General features: G+C 35.5%; 1 protein-coding gene, 1 non-coding gene and 1 pseudogene across 3 annotated transcripts; all 3 read right to left on the bottom strand.

Moving 5' to 3' along the window:
- Positions 1–3,997: 3,997 nt before the first annotated feature.
- Positions 3,998–5,421, bottom strand: LOC120167636 (60S ribosomal protein L23). Of its 2 annotated transcripts, none has more exons than XM_039176585.1 (4): positions 5,339–5,421; positions 4,972–5,256; positions 4,650–4,691; positions 3,998–4,252 (listed from the first exon to the last, which is right to left on the bottom strand). In XM_039176585.1, exons 1-4 carry the CDS (start codon positions 5,349–5,351, stop codon positions 4,170–4,172), a joined length of 423 nt encoding a protein of 140 aa, XP_039032516.1. In that variant the 5' UTR covers positions 5,352–5,421; the 3' UTR covers positions 3,998–4,169. The 2 variants fall into 2 exon arrangements, with proteins under 2 accessions (XP_039032516.1, XP_039032517.1); XM_039176586.1 differs by having other exon boundaries at positions 4,972–5,252; positions 5,339–5,350.
- Positions 4,772–4,919, bottom strand: LOC120167794. Its single transcript, XR_005520072.1, has one exon. It is a non-coding gene; the product is annotated as a small nucleolar RNA snoR137 (small nucleolar RNA).
- A 1,059-nt stretch (positions 5,422–6,480) lies between the features above and the next one.
- On the bottom strand, positions 6,481–21,659 carry LOC120167665 (annotated as a pseudogene).
- Between the last annotated feature and the right edge of the window lie 500 nt (positions 21,660–22,159).

Genomic DNA, 22,159 nt, shown 5'->3' on the forward strand with positions numbered 1-22,159 from the left:
GAGCGTGTATGAGTATTATTAACTATAATTATTATTAAATTAATTTAGAATACTAAATTATGAAGTGATAAACGTTAAATTATAAATTAGTTTAAAATTTCAAAAGTAATTAAATTAAAATATAATATTTATAAAATATTAGTTTTTAGGGTAAATTATATTATTAATCATCTAACTATTTACTCCTTTTACTTTAACCAATGATTTTTTAATTTTGTCAATCAAGTCACCTAACTATTTAAATCTTGTCAATCAAGTCACATGTCGTTAAATATTAACCGAGAAGATGAGGCAGTTAATAAAATTTTTATAATTACACATTTAGGCCTCATTACTTACACATTCTATTAATTTGGTCATAATTTTTAATTAATTCAAATAAATTTAATCCTTAATCTGATGGTGACATGTGTCACTATGTATTTGAAATTTTTTCTTAATATTCTTATTTAATTTAATAAATTTTATATCTAATCAATTGGTGCCACGTGTCACCAATTAAATGAATATAAAATAAATTGAATCAATAACTGTTATTGGTAGGGTTTAAACCTAAGATCTGGAAAGAGAAAGCAAATGCACCAGCCATTGGAATGCACCATTCGAATGACAAACCTATCACGATATAACATATATAGTTAATGACAATAAAAAAAGAAAATGACCTAATAAGAACTCCAACATGGAATAATTGAATAATACATTAATATTATATATATACACAAATATTATAACTGATTAATATGTCAATATATTTTATTTATTTTTTAAATCATTCTAATGAAAAAATAAAAATGATTTTAATATATTATAATTGAAATATAACGAAGCTTCGTTGACTTAGAATTTTCATGATAGTTAAGGGTTTATCGTAATAAGCATTTTAACTTATGCATTGACTTGTTTATATCCTGGTTAGAGTAAGAATTTTGTCTCCTTGTATAATATGGATTCCAAACATTCATGATCTGGATGTGAATGAGATGAATTACTTATCCCTCGGTCTATTAGTGAACTATCTCTCTAAGGATTGTAAAAGATGTTCCACTAGAAATATTCTTGTTATTGCTTCGACTCATATTTCCTAAAAAGTGAATCCCACTCTAATAGCACCGAATAAATTAAATACATGTATATTTTCTTATTTATTCATTATATATTTGAAGAAAATTTTAGGGAAACTTAATTTTATTGAATTAGTCTATTTTAAAGTTGTTAAATAAGATTAAAACCTGATTGGCGTTATAATGTTTTAAAATATAAGACATGGTACATTTAAGTTCAATAAAATTATAATAATGAATACAATTTATTAATTTAAAATATGTAAAATGATATATTTCAATTATAACATATTAAGTCCACTTTTATTTTAATTTTTGCATTAAATGTGATTTAAAATATAAATAAAACATATTCATTTATTAATCAATTATAATATTTGTTTATATATATATATATTATATTTTCATATTATTCAGTTATTTCATGTTTGAGTACTTATAAAGTCATTTATTACTATTAAATATATTATAAATTAGGGTAAACTACAAATTTGATCACTTTCATTTGAGTTTTATAAACTTATGGTCACTGGATTCAAAAAACATAAGTTTTGGTTATTTACGTTATTATTTTATTAAGATTTGATCACTAAGATGTTATTTGCCGTGAGTTTGATAACATGACATGTTAGTAAAAATGTTTAACTTTTATTTTAACCCTTGAATTTTAGATAAATTACTAATTATAGGTCTTTTTATAAATCTAAAATAATTTAACGATAAAATATCAATTTACCCTTGTTTCCATATGTTTTCTTCCCATGCCTATCTTCTCTACCGCTTCCCCGTTTCACTTCAATAATAATACTAGTCTAGCTGTCAGTGCTGACGAATCAGAAATGCATTTTGTTAGGCTGTTAGATGATACCCTCTTGATACTAAAACATCCACAGGACTTCAAATTTGGCCCCATAGTTCAGTGAAGTTGAAATTGGGAATAACATGACATTTTTCTTCTACTTTTTCAGGTCAGTTGCAGTGTCATTCTATGCTGAGATTATATGCAAAGTTACCTACACTAAAACTTCACTTATTAAATCTATCTACATATTTATGCAACGCAAAAACCTTTGGTCTTGTTTAGGCTCAATATCTACATTAACATAATTTCTGAGACTACTATCAGAAGCATAAACCTTATAATTTGATGTTAGTAACTTAAGCTAGTTTAATGAATCAAAAATTCATTTTTCTTTTAAGGGTGTATCGATGCACTATGGGTACATCGGTACCCAAAATAACTTTCGAAATTCCCATGCATTGATGCACTCCTTAATGTATCGATGCACCTTCAAAATTTGTCTTAGTGCATCGGTATCCACTCATAGTGTGCCGCTGCACCCTGCATAGAACAGACTTTTTCACCCGAAAATTCATCAACTCTTTACTAAATTTCCTCGTATAAAATTCTTTTCATACCACTAAACTCATCTACAACCATTTTAATTAACTTCTATCATCTCAACATCTTATTATCTCTCATATCTCATCCTATTTCTTAAAACCAAGAATCTTACTAACTTTTCCATGTAATCCAAACTTTAATTTAACACTTATAACTTCTTATTCACACCGATGACAAGTCAAATTCAACTTATAAATTCATTTATATATCCTTATTCAAAATTTCACTTATCCATTTCTTATCTTTAATCCTTCATAACTTCTTCATCTTTTGATTTTAAGATAACTTAAGCTTTCCTTAAGCTTAATTATCATATAAGGATCAAAACTCAACCTTTAATTGAACAAATAATCATCTAATTAAGAAACTCACATTTGCTTGTATGCCTCACGTTGGAGAAGAGAAGAAGATGGAGAGGATAAGTCTGGAAACTTATCTCCTCAACACATGCTCCACATGGTTATTATAATACCTACTAATTATTATTTAATTATTTTCCTTGTTCAATGACCTATTTACCCTTTGACTCTTTCAATAATTACCAATAACCCTTTAGAAATTATTTTTAAATAAGTAATTAAACTATTCAACTTTTTCACTTTAATCACTAAATTCTGAAAATTTACAATTTAGTCATTAACTCGTAGTTTGGGATGTTACAAAGAAAGATTGTGGGGGAGATGCGATTGAAAAGTTAATGCCTTGTCTGCACAATTCTGCTTTTCTAGTGCCGAATTGAAAAGCAATGACTTATGTGTCAAAAGCTAACACTTGATCCCGTGAAAGGCTCACAAAGTTCCTGAAAATATTTTAGACCAGTTTCATCTGATAACTACATTGATAACGAAACAAACGAAAATTAGTATTATATTGTTATTCATGTGAAATGTAATCCAATAGGGTAGTTTTTTGGAGCAAAAGGTTTCTCAGTAGATTTGGCAACATTAGAACAAGGTCAGCAGAGTCATGCTGAGGTGATTAAAACTGATGCAAGTTCGGTTGTTGGCATGATAAGTACATTAATTAGCTTGTATTAAAGGTGTGGTTGCCGAGTTAAGAAAAACTATGAAAGGTAGGAGAGTAACGAAAGAGCATGGTGTCCTAAACAAATTCACCATAACCAAAACGCACGTTAAAATGAGAATACATAAGGGTTTAATCTAAAAATTTAAACAAGTTATGAGAACACATGGACCACAGTGCATCTTTTCATCATGGCCAATCATTTTTCCTTTGCTCTGCATTTTCATGCTCTTCCACAAAGACGACCAAACTGAAGACGCATAGTGCTCCATGCATCTTCCCCATTGCAAAGACATCGCACTGTATCATTCATCCTAACCCGGTAAATAATTCTTGAGACATACTATGTAGAAAATTCTTTTTTTCCAACACATTATCCCAGCAATCTTGTCAGGTTTGTTCTGACAATGAAGATTGGTTTATCAAAAAAAAAAAAACTACCGAGGATTCTCTGATGTTCGATATCATCATACCGAAATTGTTTAGTTTTACTCAAGCTTAAAAAGAGCAAAGGAAAAACTGTTGTAAATTGTAATACAATCCATAAAAGTAAATTAGAAATAAGTTTTAGTCAACTACATGTACCATTGTCTGATCAAAACCTCTCAAAACATGTATGGGAAGTAATTGAAAGATAACATCAAAGCTACAGTTGCAAACAAAACCATGAAAATCTTTCATACAATAGCATTGGCAGCACTTGCAATTCTAGGCCACAGGTCAGCGCACTCCTTTCCTATGGGTCCAGTGATAGCAGATCCTGAAAAAACATAGAATAAATGGAACCCAAAACGAGTTTCATTCATCAAATCCATCCAACAAGGTAACAATATCTCACTTTCTTCAACTCAAGTGCAAGTCAATAGGAAAAGGCATTGATAGAACCAATCTCACAAAAACATGACCTTTCCAGTCATGGCAAAACAGATTCCTAGAAAAAAGATAATCCAGATTTCTCAGGCTCTAACTTGAAAGCATACAAATTTCTTTTTTACTACATCAGTGAATGATCACAAAGGCGTGTTCACTTCCCCAGAATTTAGATAAACCAGGCATGTGTACTTGATCAAGTGAACCGAAGAAAAACAGGAATAAGCAAAAAGAAAACTACATTTGAAAAATAGTACTCAAAATTGAATGAAAATGGGTTGATTTACCTTTCATTTCACCCTTGGGGTTGACAATAACACCAGCATTATCTGCAAACAGTTGGATAAACCCAAACTAAGTTTAAAAACAGAAAATACAGCCAATATTTCAATATAGTAATAACCAAACAAAATTTACCAGCAGACAGGTAACACGATGCAAAAGATAAACAACAGCATCATGCTGTTTAAAACTGGCTGTTTCAGATCACTCTATGCTTCCCATTAAGAGTAACCAGGAAGATCAAAACCAGGTACTCCATTATTAAAAGAAGCAACAAAGATAAATAAAAAAAGACGGGAAAGCAAAATAACTATTTGGATTTCGGACCTTCGAAGTACATGTAGACACCGTCCTTTCTCCGCCAAGGCTTGCGTTGTCGGACGATGACGGCCGGTAACACCTTCTTCCTCAAATCGGGCTTTCCCTTTTTGACCGTGGCCATGACCATGTCACCGACGCAAGCCGATGGGAGTCTGTTAAGACGTCCTTTGATTCCTTTGACTGAAATGATGTAGAGGTTCTTGGCTCCCGTGTTGTCAGCGCAGTTGACCGTAGCCGCCACCGGTAAACCCAGCGACATCCTGAACTTGTTCCCTGCGCTACCTCCCCTTCCTATTGAAAATAACAACAAAAAGAGTGGGTGAGATGGCTGAGGATTTTGTTAGGTGAGATGGAAAGTGAGGAAAAATTTTACCTCGCTTCGACATTTTGGTCCGCCTTTCTCTGCTCCTCCGCTTGCCTGATTTCTTGAGGGCAAGGATTGCATCTAGATTTAAATAGAAGCTACCCAACCTAGGGTTTTGATTGTGTTGTGGACCTAAACAATTAAATGGGCTCCTGGACTAGTGAGTTGAGCCCATTGGATGATGAAAGGGTAACTCCCTTCACAATTTCTTCTCTGTTCTTTCTTTTTCCTCTTAAAATCTTTCCCCAATTTTCTTCATCTTTCTCTTACTGAGTACATCAGGTCCATATCCCTGAAATCTGAGAAGTTTGGATTGGTTTTCTACATAGCACACAATTGCCTCTCCCGGTTTCAATTATTCTTGAACTGAAACGCAACATTTTATTTTTGAAACAACAAAAAAGAGAGAATGTTTCTTAATATCACTCCACATAAAAAGGTCAGAGATGGTCTTGGCAGAATGATTCAAAACCACCTCCGATTATGCAGAGTTAGGATAACAGCAAATGCTGGTACTGGATCAGCAATACTTTCATTACATTAGAGCCAATGACGAGCAAACGTTGGCCATTTCTTTCACATTGGGAAAGTTGTTGGGCACTTCTACACTAGATAATTCGTGAAAATATGTTTTGGAGACTCGCGGACTAAATATTGAATATAATTTTCAGATATACGTAAGTCGTAACATTGTATTTATGATGTTTAAGATATTTTTTAATTAGATAAACACCGAATTCACAGTATATTTTAAAATAATGTGATTAATTATGCCATGACATCGTGAACTATTTTAATAATAAAATGATCTAGAATCAATCGTCTTCAGTAATAAAACAATATTATTCCTTATAATAATCCTGAATTTGAGTTCGAACAACTACTTCTATAAAAGGTATAAACGTTGTCAACTGATTGAAAAAATTATAAATAAATAATATTTTATAATCACTCTAAATTACTTAAAAACAAAATGATCAAAATAAGAACTCAAAATTTCATTGATTAAATTAACACTAAAATAGGAGGATAAATTTGAGTGATGAAATTTGTAATGTACCCTATCTATTTTTTTTTGTTGGTATGTCCATTAAAAATCATAACTACAGGAATCACGTGTAAGTTCCATAAATTTTTTTAAAAAAAGACGCTACAACACCTAAAGCACAACGTACCACTTAGAATAAAACAGACGTCTATTCAAAAACATCAACCAAACCCTTCTTGAACCTCAAAAATATCCACCCTGGCTAACTACTAAGCAGTCTCAAGTTAGGGGAAAAGAAATCAGATAATCAGATTTACTGCATCCTCAGCTGTAAGTTCCATAATAGGTCGTTTGAGGAACCGCTGCAGCAGGTTGCTGGGCTGGGGTTAACATTGAGGCTGCGGTTGGTTGACCGTAACTTTGTTGAGGAAAGGCCTGCAAAAAATTACAGAGATTCCAACTTGAATGCTGAATGGGAAGAAAAATATGCACTACATGAAATATATGCCAAAAATATTGCTTCAATTTTTTAAGCACACACTACAGAAACTTTCAAAATTTTGTAATTATTGACAGAAGCTTGCATATCAATGTTACTGTTCAATGCTAAAGAAAGCGAGGTCCGGCTTTCAAAAGTTAGTGGCATGAGCTTGATGCATTGGGATGGTACTAGTCTTTTAAAATTGCACTCCTATAAAACAAATTGGACGTGATTGTTGATAGAAAACAGTATACCTGAACAGGATATGCAGTTGGATAAGCACCATATGCGGCACTCTGGGGAGCTGTCGCGGGCACTTGTGGAGTAGCATAATTGCTACCAAAACTACCATAAGTAGACTACAGTAAAAAATTCATAAAAACTGTCAGAGAAGCATAATATGAAACCACATCAAACCATTGATACTCAACAAGGAATTATTGGCAGCCATAAATTGCATGCCAACATTTCAGCTAGTTTTCCCTTCACAAAATAGCAGTCTAATCCAAACAACTATATAAAATATCGATGCTAACATTTTTTATTTTATTTTATTATTATTACTTTTCTTTTGGTTTTTTTTTTGGGTGGGGGGGGGGGGTTGCATAATCATAGGCTAGAATAAGTAAAGAAAATAAGAGAAGCATGTCCTGATATACAATTAAAAGATATATTAAAAACTGCAATATACCTGATGGCCGTAGCCAGGAGTCCATGTTTGTGCCTGTGTAGTGGGAGGCCAAGTTTGAGTTTGTGCACCATAACCAGTTGGCCATTGGTTTTGTGCATTTGGATAGGCACTCATCAAAGGCTGGCCAGGTGAAGGGTCACCAGAGTAAGACCTTGCTAGTTTTGTCTTATCGGAAGACATAAAATCCTCGGCATGACACTTCCTTATATTTGACATTGGTCTATTTGGTAAAAAGAGCTTAGCATGTCGATCTTCTGCCTTTTTAATAGATTGTGCTTCTCCAAAGAGACTCAAGAACTGCACAATTATTTTCTAAGGGTTAGCTACCAGTAAAAGTATTCTACAATATTTAGCACGTGACCACTGATTTAAACAATCAAAACATTAACAGAAATTTTCAGACAGCGCTTACAATCTAATACCCTAAATTGTTGAACATCAAATAAATAAAACATAAATATTAAACAATATAATAAATTATTATTAACCAGGTTCAATAACCTAATTTAGTGAACATTTTGTTTTGAATAAAAAATTGCGAACAAATAAAATTAGCCCAAGAGACGATGCATTATGAATTGTTTAAACCCTAAAATAATTAAATAAGGATTTAAAAAAATCAAGTATGGGCCAGTACGGGTAAGTACCAGCCAGGCCTGTAAAGACCACTTATGGCTGATACAATGCTTGTACTGTACCAGTATTCTAACAAAATCATTACCTCCAAAAATATGCTAGACATATCTTCCCTGTCTGCAGCACTGCCATCTGAGTTCGAAGTTATAAACTTGTCAACTGATGATTCTAAATAATCAATTTTCTTTGGTGGTGGCAGAATTGTTTCAAAATATATTAAGGCCTACATGTAAACAAAAAAAAAAGAAGCAAAATCAGAAATCAGAGAGGAAAATGTTCGGAAATTATGTAATGAGGGGTGTGTGTGTGTGAGGGACAGAAAAAACCTCAAGGAATGGTTTAGACAGTTGGACTTGGTCAATTGCTCCAATTAGAATTTCCCTAGCCTTCTCTGCATTTCCAGAAACCTGCAAAGAGAACCAAAGGGAATAAGAAAGATATTTGGTCATGAGTGAAGTGGTAATGACAATAAACATTTGGAACTAATGAAAATAAAACAAAACCATAAACAGACAAAAATCTTTACCAAGCCAATAATATATTGCTTGTTAGGTTGAAATTAAAGGTATTTGAAACTAGAAACCGATATGCAAATATAAATAGCACTAATAGTAGTGTAATATCATGAAGTAAATGTTTAAATCTAGAAGTAAACAAATATATATAAAATTTCAGTCATTTTTAAAAAATAATCAAATATTATTGACATCGAGTCCGGAATTTAAAAAAAAAATCATCTCACACAAAACATACCAGAATAATGAAATTAGGCATCACAAGCAGGGCCACCTACCAAATATGAAAATCTAGAGAACTGTGCATACAGTATCGGTAGAGTTTGAGAATGCTCTTTTGCTTTTTTCAATGGCAATGGCTTGTTCATATAAAGAGAAGGCATCTTCGAGTTTCCCCTATAGAATCAAGACAAACAACCCATTTGAAACAAGTAACAACATTAAACGCAAATAAAATCACATAAGCAGGCCAGCATAACCTTACCAGACGGCGTTCCATATTTGCATGCTTAATAATTGCTTCAAGAAAACCAGGTGAAATTTCACTGTGAACAAGTTGATATGCAGCTCGAGCACCTACTATATCCCCATTCTGCTCCTTGAATCGGGCAGTAAAAAGATGGATCTCTGGTTGCCTCTGTTAAACATTGCAACAGAAAACATGAGTAAATATAACAAAATGGAAGTGGTTGCAACTAGCATGATGTCACCATTTAAATCTCCAACAGAATTCTCACACTTAAAGACATCGAAGCTAAAAGTTCCATATAAATATAAAGAAGTATTGAACAACTATGCATTATAGAAAAAACTAATTCATAAGCTCAAAACAGTTTCCCTAAATCATGAAAACTTTTTTTAAAAAATAAAGTCAACGCACTCATTTTCAATTTTCTCACAGGGCAAGGAAGTAGAAAGTGAATGAATGAAGGGGAGAACAAAGGGAAATTTGTTAAGAAATAATTTGTCATGACAAAAATTTAAGAATTCCTTACACAGGACCAGTTAAAACAAAATGTACAATTGTTTAGGTTAAAAGATATACCCCAAAATCCGGAAACCATAATGCTCCATTATGACATTAATAGTCTTAATTCGACTATTTAATTTTAACATTTGAGTTCTTTCAATTTGAAAGTTATTACCAATTATTTGAGTCTAAGTCCTATAGAGATTATGCAGGGCTTGGGCTGCGAAAGGAAGTGGATCAGTTACATCCAGCCCAATCTGATGGGGAATCATCTTCACCAGTCTCTAAACTAATTCCTGCTGGGCCTGCTGTTAAAATTAAGTGGGATGGACTGGATAAACAAAACAAGTTCCACTCTCTTTATGAATTAATGGAGGATGATAGTTGCAATATTCTAGAAGAGGATAATGAGGAAGGCCAGGGTGAGGAAATTTCTGCTCGTGGTAAGATAGCAGAAGGAAGTTTCATGCAGGAGGACAATAATGTAGGATTTATGAAGAGCTCTAAAAGTTGGAGAATGGGACATTCAAATTATGCTAGTCTGTCAATTAGAAGTGCACCCGGTGGTAGGAGAGAAAGAGGTCGATATGCTAGAGTCTATAGAAGGTCAAGAAATAGACGAATTTGGTTAGATGCAAATAACGAAACAGAATTATTTTGTTCAGAGGTTAATCCGAACCAAGGACAGAAGGCAAATGAAAGCATATATTTTCAGCAGAGTTTTTCAGAATATAGGGGAAATGGACAGGAAGAGGATACCAATTGTTCAACAGATGTTTAGAAGACACCGAACGTCCCATTAATTGGCAGTAATCATTCAGAGAGTCTGGCAACAGCTTCTTACACTGCTTCAGGGTCACGATTTAATAAAAGAAGGAAGAGAAGAGTTTTAATCAGTGAAGCTTTGGAAACGGTTAATATTTCTACTGCTTCTTCATCTCATTTTTCGAAGCTAGTAGAGAAAGCAATGGCCACATGGGAAGTGTGTCAGATGTTAGGTATTTCTTTCAAGGAAGGGAAGAAGGCTTTTATTGATAAAATTGTGAGTCTTGAAAATGGTTTGGAGGTAGGAAGGGAAGGGTGATATGCTGGTTTGCAGGGTATATTTTTGGTGTTTGGTTTTGAAGTCAGTATATGCAGAAATTTAGTATCCTTACTTGGAACATTAGAGGTTTAGGGAGGAGGGAAAAATCTTTAGTAGTGGCAAGGCATGTTAAGAAGTTAAAACCTGTTATGATTTTTATTCAAGAATCTAAACTTGATCAGTGTCATGCGTCGATCATAAGGAGGATTGGAGGAAATTTGCTGAAGGGAGTGGTGGTTTCCCCTGTACAGGGGTCTAAGGGTGGATTGATTAGTATGTGGAATGAAAACGTTTTCAATGTCACTAACCAGCATGTTCATAGTAGGTTTATCGCATTAGTGGGGAAATTTTTGAATGGCCAAAAGGAGTTTGTCTTCATTAATATCTGTGGACCTGTTATTGAAGCTGAAAAGGAGGAATTCTTTGGGGAGCTGCTGAGTTATGTTAATTTGACGAATTTGCCAGTTTGTATTGGGGGTGATTTCAATGTGTATCTTGTTCCGGAAGAAAAGCAAGGGAGATCACAAAATTGGCATGCTATTGAAACTCTTAGATCATTTATACAACAAGCTAACCTTATGGATCTGCCTATGTCAGGAGGAACTTTCACCTGGTGCAGTAACAGAGAGTTGTCAACATGGGTTAGACTAGATCGATTTCTAATTTGTGGCTGATTTTTGAACAGCTTTCCTAGGATTTTTTTTTTTGATAGGAATAGGAGGTCTCATTAAAAACCTCCCTCTTAGTGGACCTTATCCGTAAGGTAAGGCCCAACTAGCGGAAGGAGGAAAAGAGTACCTCAATTTATTAATGAAAGCCAAGTTACATAAGACTTAAAAACACTTTTACATACAACATAAGACCTCACACACTCCTCTGACTTCTAGGCTCAGAAACAGATACCAACTGAAACAGACAAAAAAATCACTCGATCCCCTCTTTTGCTAGCTTGTCAGCCTCACAATTACAAGACCTTGGAATCCACCTGACAATAAAATTTCTAAAAGAAACAATAGATACAATTTCCTTAACAAAATTTGAAAGGGAAAGAGGAACCAAAGCTTGATCTTTGATCCAATCCACGACCAGCTTGCAATCACATTCAATATTGAGTCTACCCTTGAACAACCATTCTGAAGAAACAAAGATATCAATGCCTCTTTTAACAGCTTTCCTAGGATTTCACAATGCCTTTTACCAAAATCAATTTCAGATCATAATCCGGTCTTGTTGGAGGATGTTAGTCACAATTGGGGCCCCAAACCCTTTAGGCTCTATAATTTTTTGTTAGAGGAGAAAGGGTTTGATGATTTGGTTGAAGGTTGTGGTTGATGAGAAGAAGAAGAGGAATAGAGGGGGGATTTTCATGTTGTTACAAAATGTGAAGAAGAAGATCAGAAATTGGCCTGGCAGCAGTCATTTAGGGCTGGCAGACTCTATTTCGCTGCTTGAAGTGAAAATAAACGAATTGGATTTAAAGTCACAAGGTGGAATGATGTCTAAGGGGGAATGGGATCAGTTGATTGAATTCAAAAATGAGCTGTGGAGATTGTTAAGGATCGAGGAAAGCATTTGGTGGCAGAATTCAAGAAATAGATGGATCAAAAGCGGAGACAAAAATACGAGGTTTTTTCACCTTACTACTATGAAAAGAAATAGTGTCAATACCATTCATTCTCTGAAAATTGAAGGGGTGGTAATTTCGGATCCAGTTAAGATAAAAAACAGTGTTTATGAGTTTTTCAGGACTGCATACAACACAAAAGCAGCTTTTGAGGTTGAGGGTCTAGATTTTGATTTTATGAAAATATCAGCAGTTCAAAGGGCTTATCTGGAGGAGGAATTTACAAAGCAAGAAGTGTGGAATGCAATTTCTTCTTCAGATAGTGCTAAAGCTCCCGGTCCGGATGGTTTTACCATGGGTTTTTATAAGAAATATTGAAATCATTTGAAGGAGCAGATTATGGAGTTTTTTTTCAGATTTCTTTGAAGGAAAGGAGTGGGTACACGGGTTAACCACGCTTTTATTACCTTGATTCCACATAAAGGTAATCCGGAGAGTATAGAAGACTAGAGACCCATTAGTCTAGTGGGCATCCTATATAAAATTCTATCAAAAGTGCTTTCAAAGAGACTTATTTCTTGTGTCAAAGATATTATCAGTCCTAATCAGTTTGCATTTATTCCGGGGAAACAAGGGCTTAAAGGGGTTGTCTTTAAAGTAGACTTCAGCAGAGCGTATGACACAGTGGAATGGCAGATTGTTATAAGATTATTGAAAGAGATGGGTTTTGGTGATAGGTGGTGTTCTTGGACAACACAATGTATTTCCACAGCTTCTATATCGGTCCTAGTCAATGGGTCCCCTACAGAAGAATTTCTTATTGATAAAGGATTAAGGCAAGGATGTAGCCTCTCTCCTATTCTGTTCAATGTTGTTGGCGAATTGCTTCACAAGATGCTTACAAAAGCAATGGATTTGGGTCTGTTTCAAGGGTTTTCGTTTGGCAATGATCAAAATTCCTTTAATTTATCACACCTGCAGTTTGCGGACGATTTAATTATATTCTGTCGAGCCTCTATTACCCAGATCAAGAATGTTAGAAGAGTTTTGAGGATTTTTAGCCTAATGACGGGCCCCCAGCTCAATTTAGCCAAAAGTAAACTTTATGGTATTAATATGGAGAATGACTTACTTGAAGAATGGGCGAGGGATATTGGTTGTTTTATTGGCTCTTTCCCGACAGTTTATTTAGGCCTCCTTTTGGGTGCAAAAAAGAATTCAGAGAAGTTGTGGGAGCCGGTCATAGAGAATTTTAGTAGAAAATTGGCGGGGTGGAAAGCTTCATCTTTATCCATGGCTGGCAGATTGGTGCTTATAAAGTCGGTACTTTCATCTTTACCCATTTTGTACCTATCTATTTTCAAGATGCCATCTACTATTTCTCAACAGTTAAATTCTTTGATGTCGAATTTTCTTTAGGGTGGAGGGGGCTAGAAGAAGAGAATGCATTGGGTTAGTTGGAAAAAGATTTGTAAGCCGTTGAGTGGTGGAGGTTTAGGAGTTGTTGATTTGAATCGTACCAATCGAGCGTTGTTGGGGAAGTGGGTATGGAAGTTTGCAAATGAGAAAGATTCGATATGGAAGAAATTCTTTTGTAGTAAACATAGTGTGAGTTGTCATTCTTTGAATATCACTAAGGCCCTATCTCAGAAAGACTCGTGGATTCGGAGGGGAATTGTCAATAACTTCTCAAAGAATGATTTCATTGGAGGGTGCCTTAGATCTCATGCAAAAATACAAATAGGGAATGGAAAATCTGTCTTTTTGGAAGGATACTTGGCTTGGAGATTGTCCATTAAAAATTCTCTTTCCTAGGATTTTTGCACTTTCTACTAACAAATGTGGCAATGTGGCTGATTTTGGTAGTTTTGACTTGAATGGATGGGAGTGGAATATTATAACGAGGAGGAATCTATGTGATTGCGAAGTGTTGCAGTTGGTTGAGTTATTGAACAGCCTTAAAGACATTAAATTGATTGAATCTTTGGAGGATTGCCTGCTGTGGGATGGCTTGGGGGACGGGCTGTTTTCTGTCAAAGAGTGCAGGAAATCTCTACAGACTGTTTATGAGGATACATTTCAGTGGAGAAACTGTGTTTGGCTGGGATTAGTCCCTCATAGAGTGGAGACTTTCCTTTGGCAGCTATCTCATAAAAAAGTTGCTGTTAGAATGGAGTTGATGAAAAGGGGGGTTACTATAGGGGAGAACACTAACTGGCCTTTGTGCAACCTATGTGATGAATCAGTCCAGCATCTTTTTTTGTTCTATCAAGTTTCGTGGGAGATGTGGAATAAATTAATTTTTTATTGGGGTATAAGTCTAGCTTTTCCATTTGACCCTCCTTCCTTAGTTCTTGGTCTGATTTGAGGCCTTCTTCAGTTATTTGGAAGTTTATTCCGAGTGTAGTGCTATGGTCAATTTGGAGAATCAGAAATGAAATTATCTTTGATAATGGTAAACTAGACAAGCTTTCACAGTTTTTCACTGTTCGCTTAAGGCTAGCAAGATGGTTTCTAGCAAAATATCCTATTTCCTATATTAAGGTGGATTCTTTAATTGGTGATCCTTCCTTGGCAGATAGTATCTCTGCTTCTAAGGAACTACTCAGATCGGGGTGCTGGTGGATTCCTCCTCCAGTAGATTTTTTTAAATTGAATGTGGATAGGGCTTTTAGTAGAGTTGGGAGTTGTTGGAATAGGGGGTCTCCTCAGGGATTGGAATCGGGTTACACTTATCACTTTTTCAGAAAATGTTGGTCCTTCTCATCCCTACTTAGCAAAATTGAAAGCTGTAAAAAGAGGCATTGATATCTTTGTTTCTTCAAAATGGTTGTTCAAGGGCAGACTCATTATTGAATGTGATTGCAAGCTTGTCGTGGATTGGATCAAAGATCAAGCTTTGGTTCATCTTTCCCTTTCAAATTTTGTTAAAGAAATTGTATCTATTGTTTCTTTTAGAAATTTTATTGTCAGGTGGATTCCAAGGTCTTGTATTTGTGATGCTGACAAGCTAGCAAAAGAGGGGATCGGGTGATTATTTTGTTTGTTTCAATTGGTGTCTGTTTCTGAGCTTAGAAGCTAGAGGAGTGTGTGAGGTCTTATGTTGTATGTAATAGTGTTTTTAAGTCTTATGTAACTTGGCTTTCATTAATAAATTGAGGTCTTCTTTTCCTCCTTCCGCTAGTTGGGTCTTACCTTACGGGTAAGGTCCACTAAGAGGGAGGTTTTTAATGAGATCTCCTATTCCTATCAAAAAAAATATTTAAATGACAGAAGTCAAAGTCAAAAAGGTTTTAGTAGTGGAACTGAAACTTGAATCTGAAAAGGTTTACATACTGGAAATGACACTTGAAGAGCCCTTATGGAAGGGACATAAAATTCAGCAGCATTTCCAAACCACCTAAATTGTCACTTCATACCTTCACAAAGACTTGTGTAGCTCGCGCAAGTGCGTTATCAGCAAGATCCATACTTCCACTGGCTTCCATACATAAAACATATCGTATCCAGTACTCCGGATAACTAGCACAAGGTATCAGGCACCTTTCATATAATTTCACCACCTAATATTGAAATGATAAAATAAAAGATGAGAAAGATATACTGGTGCACCAAGACATCAGACAAGGGAAGATACAAAGCACAAGGAGAAATGCATAAGAAATACTCCATTGTAGGAACAAAGAGGCCCCTCAAATATGATGGGAGCCTCCTTGCCCGACAGATAAATGGTTAGGAAGACAAGAACACACCTGCAAGCATAACATTGGAACTTTAAAAATTATAAACTGAATAAACTATTCGATACATTATACATTACAAACCTAAAATGTCCACTAACAAATGAGGGTGTGAAGTACTTAGCCTCAAATAAACCAAATTGAAGGCCCTGGCTCTAGTCTCAGTACATTTCCCATTTTAAAAAGTTGCTTCACCCAACGTTTTAGCCACAGTAAAGAAAATGATGCAGCACATGTTACTTAACTGTAAATCAATATATAACAGTGCAACTGAAGGCTACAAACCATAGCTAAATTGAATACGGAGAAAACAAACTAAAATACCTTATTTATGTCACCCTCACTTTCCATGAAGTCCAGGTAGTTATGCCAATTTTCAAGCTCGGGAACATTGAGGGGCCGCACATGAAAGTAAGGCCTCCTAATAGCTGTTTCAAAACCAAGGATCTTAGAATTGAACTCTTTAGCTTTCTTATATAGCTCTTCTCTAATGGCGACATACTTCTCAAACTCTCCTGCATTTGTTGAGCCCCCACTTACATGCTTCGGAGTTTGTTCAGCAGCATCAGAATGAACTACTCCATTTACTTGTCCATCAGCATCTGAAACTACATCTGATGCATGAGCTGCAGCTTCCTCCATGGTTCTTAATTCTGACAAAGGTTGACTTGCAGCCAGCTCTCTAAAACTGTAATACAATTAGCATCAGGAAATAAACAAGTTACTGGAAATTTGATCATTAACTGCAACCAACAAGCATGAATTAATGTTACTCTTAGCTTTTTCCTTTGTGCACTTAGCAATGTTAAAGAAGAAGGGGAATGGGGAAGGGGTTTTCACTGTGAAATCATGTGTCAATCTATCTTATTCGGGTTCTCCCGATTCAGAGGAAGCTAAATTTTGGAAGTCTAATGTTTGGAGGGGTCTGTTGCCTCCAAGAGTAGAGACTTTTCTTTGGCAAGTTATCTTAAAGAAGTTGGCGGTCAAGACAGCTCTGGTTAAGAGAGGTGTTCTGGGCATAAATGATACTTTGTGTTCTTTCTGTAATCTTGAAGAAGAGTCTTCATCGCATTTATTTTTTTCCTGTTCGGTTGTTTGGCCAATTTGGATGAAATTCTTGGGCTATTGGAATTTTCAGTCGGTTTTTCATGCAGATGCTAAAAGATTCCTATTGGCTTGGAATGACTTGAAGACCAACTCTCTTATCTGGCCATTTATACCTGGAGCTGTTCTATGGACAATTTGGAAGACCAGGAATTTTGTAGTGTTTGAAGGAGGGAAGCTTGATCGAGCAGAGATTTTCTTTCTAGCTAGGTGCAGGCTTGCTTCATGGTTTCTAGCTAAGGAAACTCATATTACTATTTCCAAGGATGATATTATTGCTGACCCGTCCATAGTGGATTCCTACTCGTCCCATTCTAATCGGGTTTCAACCGTGTTTCCTTGGTCCCCTCCTCCAAAAGGTTTTATTAAACTTAATGTGGATGCGGCTACCTCGAGTGATTGGAAGAGGAGTGGCTTAGGTGGTATTTTGAAAGACATGTCTGGTTCGATTCTTGGCTCCTTCAAAGAGCCTGCTGGTCCGGGGCCCCCAACTTTAATGGAATTGAAGGCTATCCTAAAGGGTTTAGATTTTTTTGAATCTATTCGTCATAGGTTTAAAGATAGATTTATTATTGAGAGTGATAATCAGGTGGCAGTTGGCTGGATTAAGGATGTGGTCTCTTGTCCTGTTGTTTATGTTCAAATAGTTAAAGACATTATTCAAAAGCTTAGTGTTTTTGAAGGTTTTATTAGTTGGGTTAGTAGGACAGCCAATATAGAGGCGGATGTCCTAGCTAAGGCGGGTATTGGTTGAATTATGCTCTGTTAAGGGCTGTTTCTTTCTGGTTTTGTATCTCTTGAGGGAGATTGGTTTGTATTACTTTGTTATATTTGAGTTTAATGAATCCTAGGGCACTCCTTTCCTCCTTGTGTGGATTAAGGAACTATTTTTAAGTTCCGTTAATCACCAAGGGGGTTTTATTGAGGCCTTTTATTCCTATCAAAAAAAAAAGAAAGGGTAACAACCAAATGGAATCATGTTGGTAACATTATGCTCACATTTGCCCAATGATCTCATTAGATAAAATCAGATACATGTGGCAAGATAGTAATCTGATGTCCATAAAGAATCAGATATGATGAGACACAATAAGATCTTACCTGTTGAAATACCTATCTAGCTGTTGATTAGGGTTTTCTAATATTCTAGTGTAAATTGCAGCAATGCGACTCCACTCCTGGTGCATGTATTCATATTCAATATATTTATCCCACAGAGGGAAAGATAGATAATCAGTTCCAACATATGCTAATCCACGTTCAAAGAGCCTGAAACACCATGCAACAGAATCAGTATTACAAATATAAGAAAAACAATCAGGCAATGCAGACACGTCTACAAACAGAAGACATGGGACTGATTTTGAAGCAAGGAACAATTCACTCTAGACACATCCAAACGCTGCATTTACCTTCCTGGAAAATTCAAATTATGTTGAAACGAAGCACTGATAGAGGCCATCTAGCCCTTAACTGAATGAGATCTTCCCAGCAGCATTTTGCATATGGATGCACCTCAAAGTGTAAAGGTTAAAGTAATGTTTCATTGATAACTACATGAATATGACATGGGCTTCAAATAGAAGAGGGGAAATAGGAAGTAGGGAACTCATGAAGATAGTCCACACCCTTAAATGGCTTTAACTACCATAGGTAGCAACCTCAAAATCAAGGGGATAAACATCAGGGAAAAAAGCATTTCTTAAGTGCATTCCCAATCAAACCTTTGCGCCATAAATGCAAGGAGTTGCTGTTGTCATACTGAAATTATGTTAGAAAGTCACCAAACCAAAAGATCCTCATAGCTAACAAAATCACACAATCAATGAGCTCCTAATGCAGACCAGGAACAATGATGGGGTAGACCAACTCTTAATACCTTCGAACGGTGTCCGGATCTCCATATGTTTCTATGGCGAATGAACAATATAGCACCCAGATGTCCACAGAATAAGTCACCCCCTGAACTGCTCTTTCATAAACCTCCACAACTTTGTCCATGGAGCCAATTTGTGCTTCATGATCCGCAAACTTTTTCCAATAACCATAACACAAAGGGAACTCAGCCAAGAAAGCATCATAAACTTTTCGAATCTTTGATATATTGTTCTGCATAAAATGCATAGATTAAACATCGATTAGAAAAGAAAATACACAAACTTAAGTGGAAAATAAAAAGAAAGAGGAGGTCATGAACCAATTGGGAGATTATTAGAAGCAAACAAGAACAAGGGAAGACAATACAAAATAACTGTACAATAGATGGCAATCTCGGTTTCCAATCCACTAAAGAAAATTCTTGACACAATTAAACGCGGCTCTCGTCATTTTTACAAAATTAGTAAGGTGGCCCCCAGTCCCTCCCCAACGTTATCCATTTAATGTATGGAGGCTCCTTCTCCATTACAAAGGTACCACAATATTATAATATGGTCTCCAACCGCCCATCAGGGATTCAAATCACAGTCGCGGTGGCGTTTTCGAAGGGCACCGCCACCGCTATATCGCGGGCGCTATTGCGGGTGTCGCAGTCAAATAATAGCATTTTCGGAGGGCACCGCTACCGCTATATCGCGGGCGCTATCGCGGTCGCATACCGCTATTTAAATCCCTGCCGCCCATACCATATACAGAAGAAAAACAAATATTAGACATTAGCTAGGAAACAGACAACTAGCTAACAAAATTTCCAAGTTCCAACAGGTAAAAGCCCACTGCCTGTCTCCAACACATATTCATACCCACATACCTCGGCAACCTTCTCTGTCTCCTCAACTAATGCAGTCCAAGCATTAAAATCCAATGAATTAGCTCTCAAAATACTCCACAACCGATCCTCTTCACCAGACAAAGGTTGTTCTAGAAGTCAAACATAAAAATAAAAAAATAATAATAAAAATGAGTTTCACATTTGCTAGATTTATATTAAATAACGAAAAGGAGAGATACATTGTTGAATAAGGACAAAGGATACTTATAGTTGAAACTAAGTGTACATGTCCAAATGAATTGCTACCCACATCATATTTATTACAAAAAAGCTTCAAGGCAGAATGATATCGGACAGGTTATTTTGGTGGTAAAATACCATAAATTATAGCAAGTATCAGTTTCAGATTTAAAAAAATGATAGGAAGATAAAAATGCAACAATAAATCATTTAATAAGCCCAACTATTTTTTTACCAGATGATATGAGCATATATATTAAGGAAGATAAGAGAGTTTTATTTAGTTTAGAATTATCCAGGCAACTGAAGTTTATTCTCTGAACATCGATTCTTTTTCAAAACTCTCATGTTGTAAAAGACTAAGCATTGAATAATCAAGCAAGTATGCAGATAATATTACATAATGCAACCTTCAACACAAATGTAAATCAAGAAGTACCTTGTGCATAATAAATTCATATAACAAGCATGAAGGGTAAACATACCAGAACCATCCACAGACTCGGGTGCAGCAGAAAATCCACCCACATTATTAAAATCGTTTCCATTCTCAACTGTTGTGGCATTTCCGGCATCATGGACAACATTCCCATTTAAAGAACTATGACCACCAGCTTTAGATGCATCTGCTGCTATATTTCCAACATCAGCAACATTCTCATCAGTTGATACACCAGCAGGCTTACTGTAGTACGTTGCACTGATTTCACCCTCTTGACCAGCTGAATTTGCGTTACCACCAGATGCAGAGTAATATCCATCTGCTGGTGCTCCAGAAGCAGATAGGTCTCCAGTAGCTTCAGAGGGGTAAGCACCAGAACCAGTAGAATTATAAGCGGCAGATGTATAATCCATAATTGCCGGTGAATTGGTAACTACTGCTTCATTATCTCCCATTCCACTGCAGAACGTTCAATGTAAAGGACATTTTACAGTCATTAGATCATTATTTTATTTTACGAGAAGATAATAATATCCAACCGAAAATGCAACGACTTTTCTCCATTAAAATTCTAGTAGATAAGCGCAAATCTAATGCCATTACAAAACCGCTAACAAAAAATACCTTAACGCCACATTTTCACTCCCAGAAATCCCTATCTATTTAGCTTTTGTTCAGAATAATGAAAAACAAAAGTGTGAAATAAAATAACAATTATCATATATTAAGTAAAATTAATCTAATAAAATAACAATGGCCATCTATTAAGTAAAATTAATCTGATTCCTAGCTAACAATAGTTAGGAGCAAGGGGGAAAAATGATTAGTAAAAGGGGAAGTCGACTTAGAAGAAGAAAGTAAAGCAATTCAAACTAAAAACCTAAAACATCGATACAAAACCCTCACTTAACCTTGAACGTTTTCGTCAAAACCAAACCACGAAAATTAGAGAAAGTGACGCAGAAAATAAATGGCAGGAGAAAAAATACCGGAGGAAGGAGAAGACGTAGTCGTTTCCGGAGATTTCTGGATTTAACGATTTCAAGTGCTTTTCGACAGAGAAAACAATAATCTTTCTAGAAAGTCCTTCGCAGTTTCACTTTCTTTTTTCCTTTGCAATAAAAAGAGCGAAACAGAGAGGAGGAAGAGTTAGGGCAACGGAAATCGTATGCGCCTGGCGGTTGTTGTTTGGGTTTACGTGGAAGTGGAGATGAATTTGGTCCGTTGGATTGTTTTGGATGGCTTTGGGCCCATGGGTGCCTGGCTAATGGCTGCTACTAGTGCCAGGTGCATGGAATTTAGCCTTGTTCATCGAGGCCCGGCTGGTGTCTCGGCTACTAATTGTGATTTTTTGTTCCAGAAAAAATAATTCATTATTTCATATAATGTAAATTATATCAATTATAAATCTGGAATATTTTTTAGTTAGATGATAAAAATTAATAATTATTTATATTTTTTATGTAAGTGCCTAAATATCTTTTTTAACTCGATTTTTAACAATTTAATGACTATATTTTTTTTTGATTGATAATCATTTAGTTTGTGGTAAATTCAAGTATATTGTAATCAAACTTCTATCCAAATTAGATATTTAATGCAAACCAAGCGACTTCAACGGTTATGAGATTCGTTGATATTCTTTTAAGTCTTGGGTTTTAACAC

The sequence above is a fragment of the Hibiscus syriacus genome, unplaced genomic scaffold, assembly GCF_006381635.1.
Source record: "Hibiscus syriacus cultivar Baekdansim isolate YM2019G1 unplaced genomic scaffold, ASM638163v2 tig00111693_pilon, whole genome shotgun sequence".
Lineage (NCBI taxonomy): Eukaryota > Viridiplantae > Streptophyta > Magnoliopsida > Malvales > Malvaceae > Hibiscus > Hibiscus syriacus.

Coding starts and splice junctions, on each gene's coding strand:
- LOC120167636 (XM_039176585.1), bottom strand. Junction 4,692..4,971: donor TGTCTACATGTACTTCGAAG/GTCCGAAATCCA, acceptor AACTGTTTGCAG/ATAATGCTGGTGTTATTGTC. Junction 4,253..4,649: donor CCCCAAGGGTGAAATGAAAG/GTAAATCAACCC, acceptor ATGTTTTTTCAG/GATCTGCTATCACTGGACCC.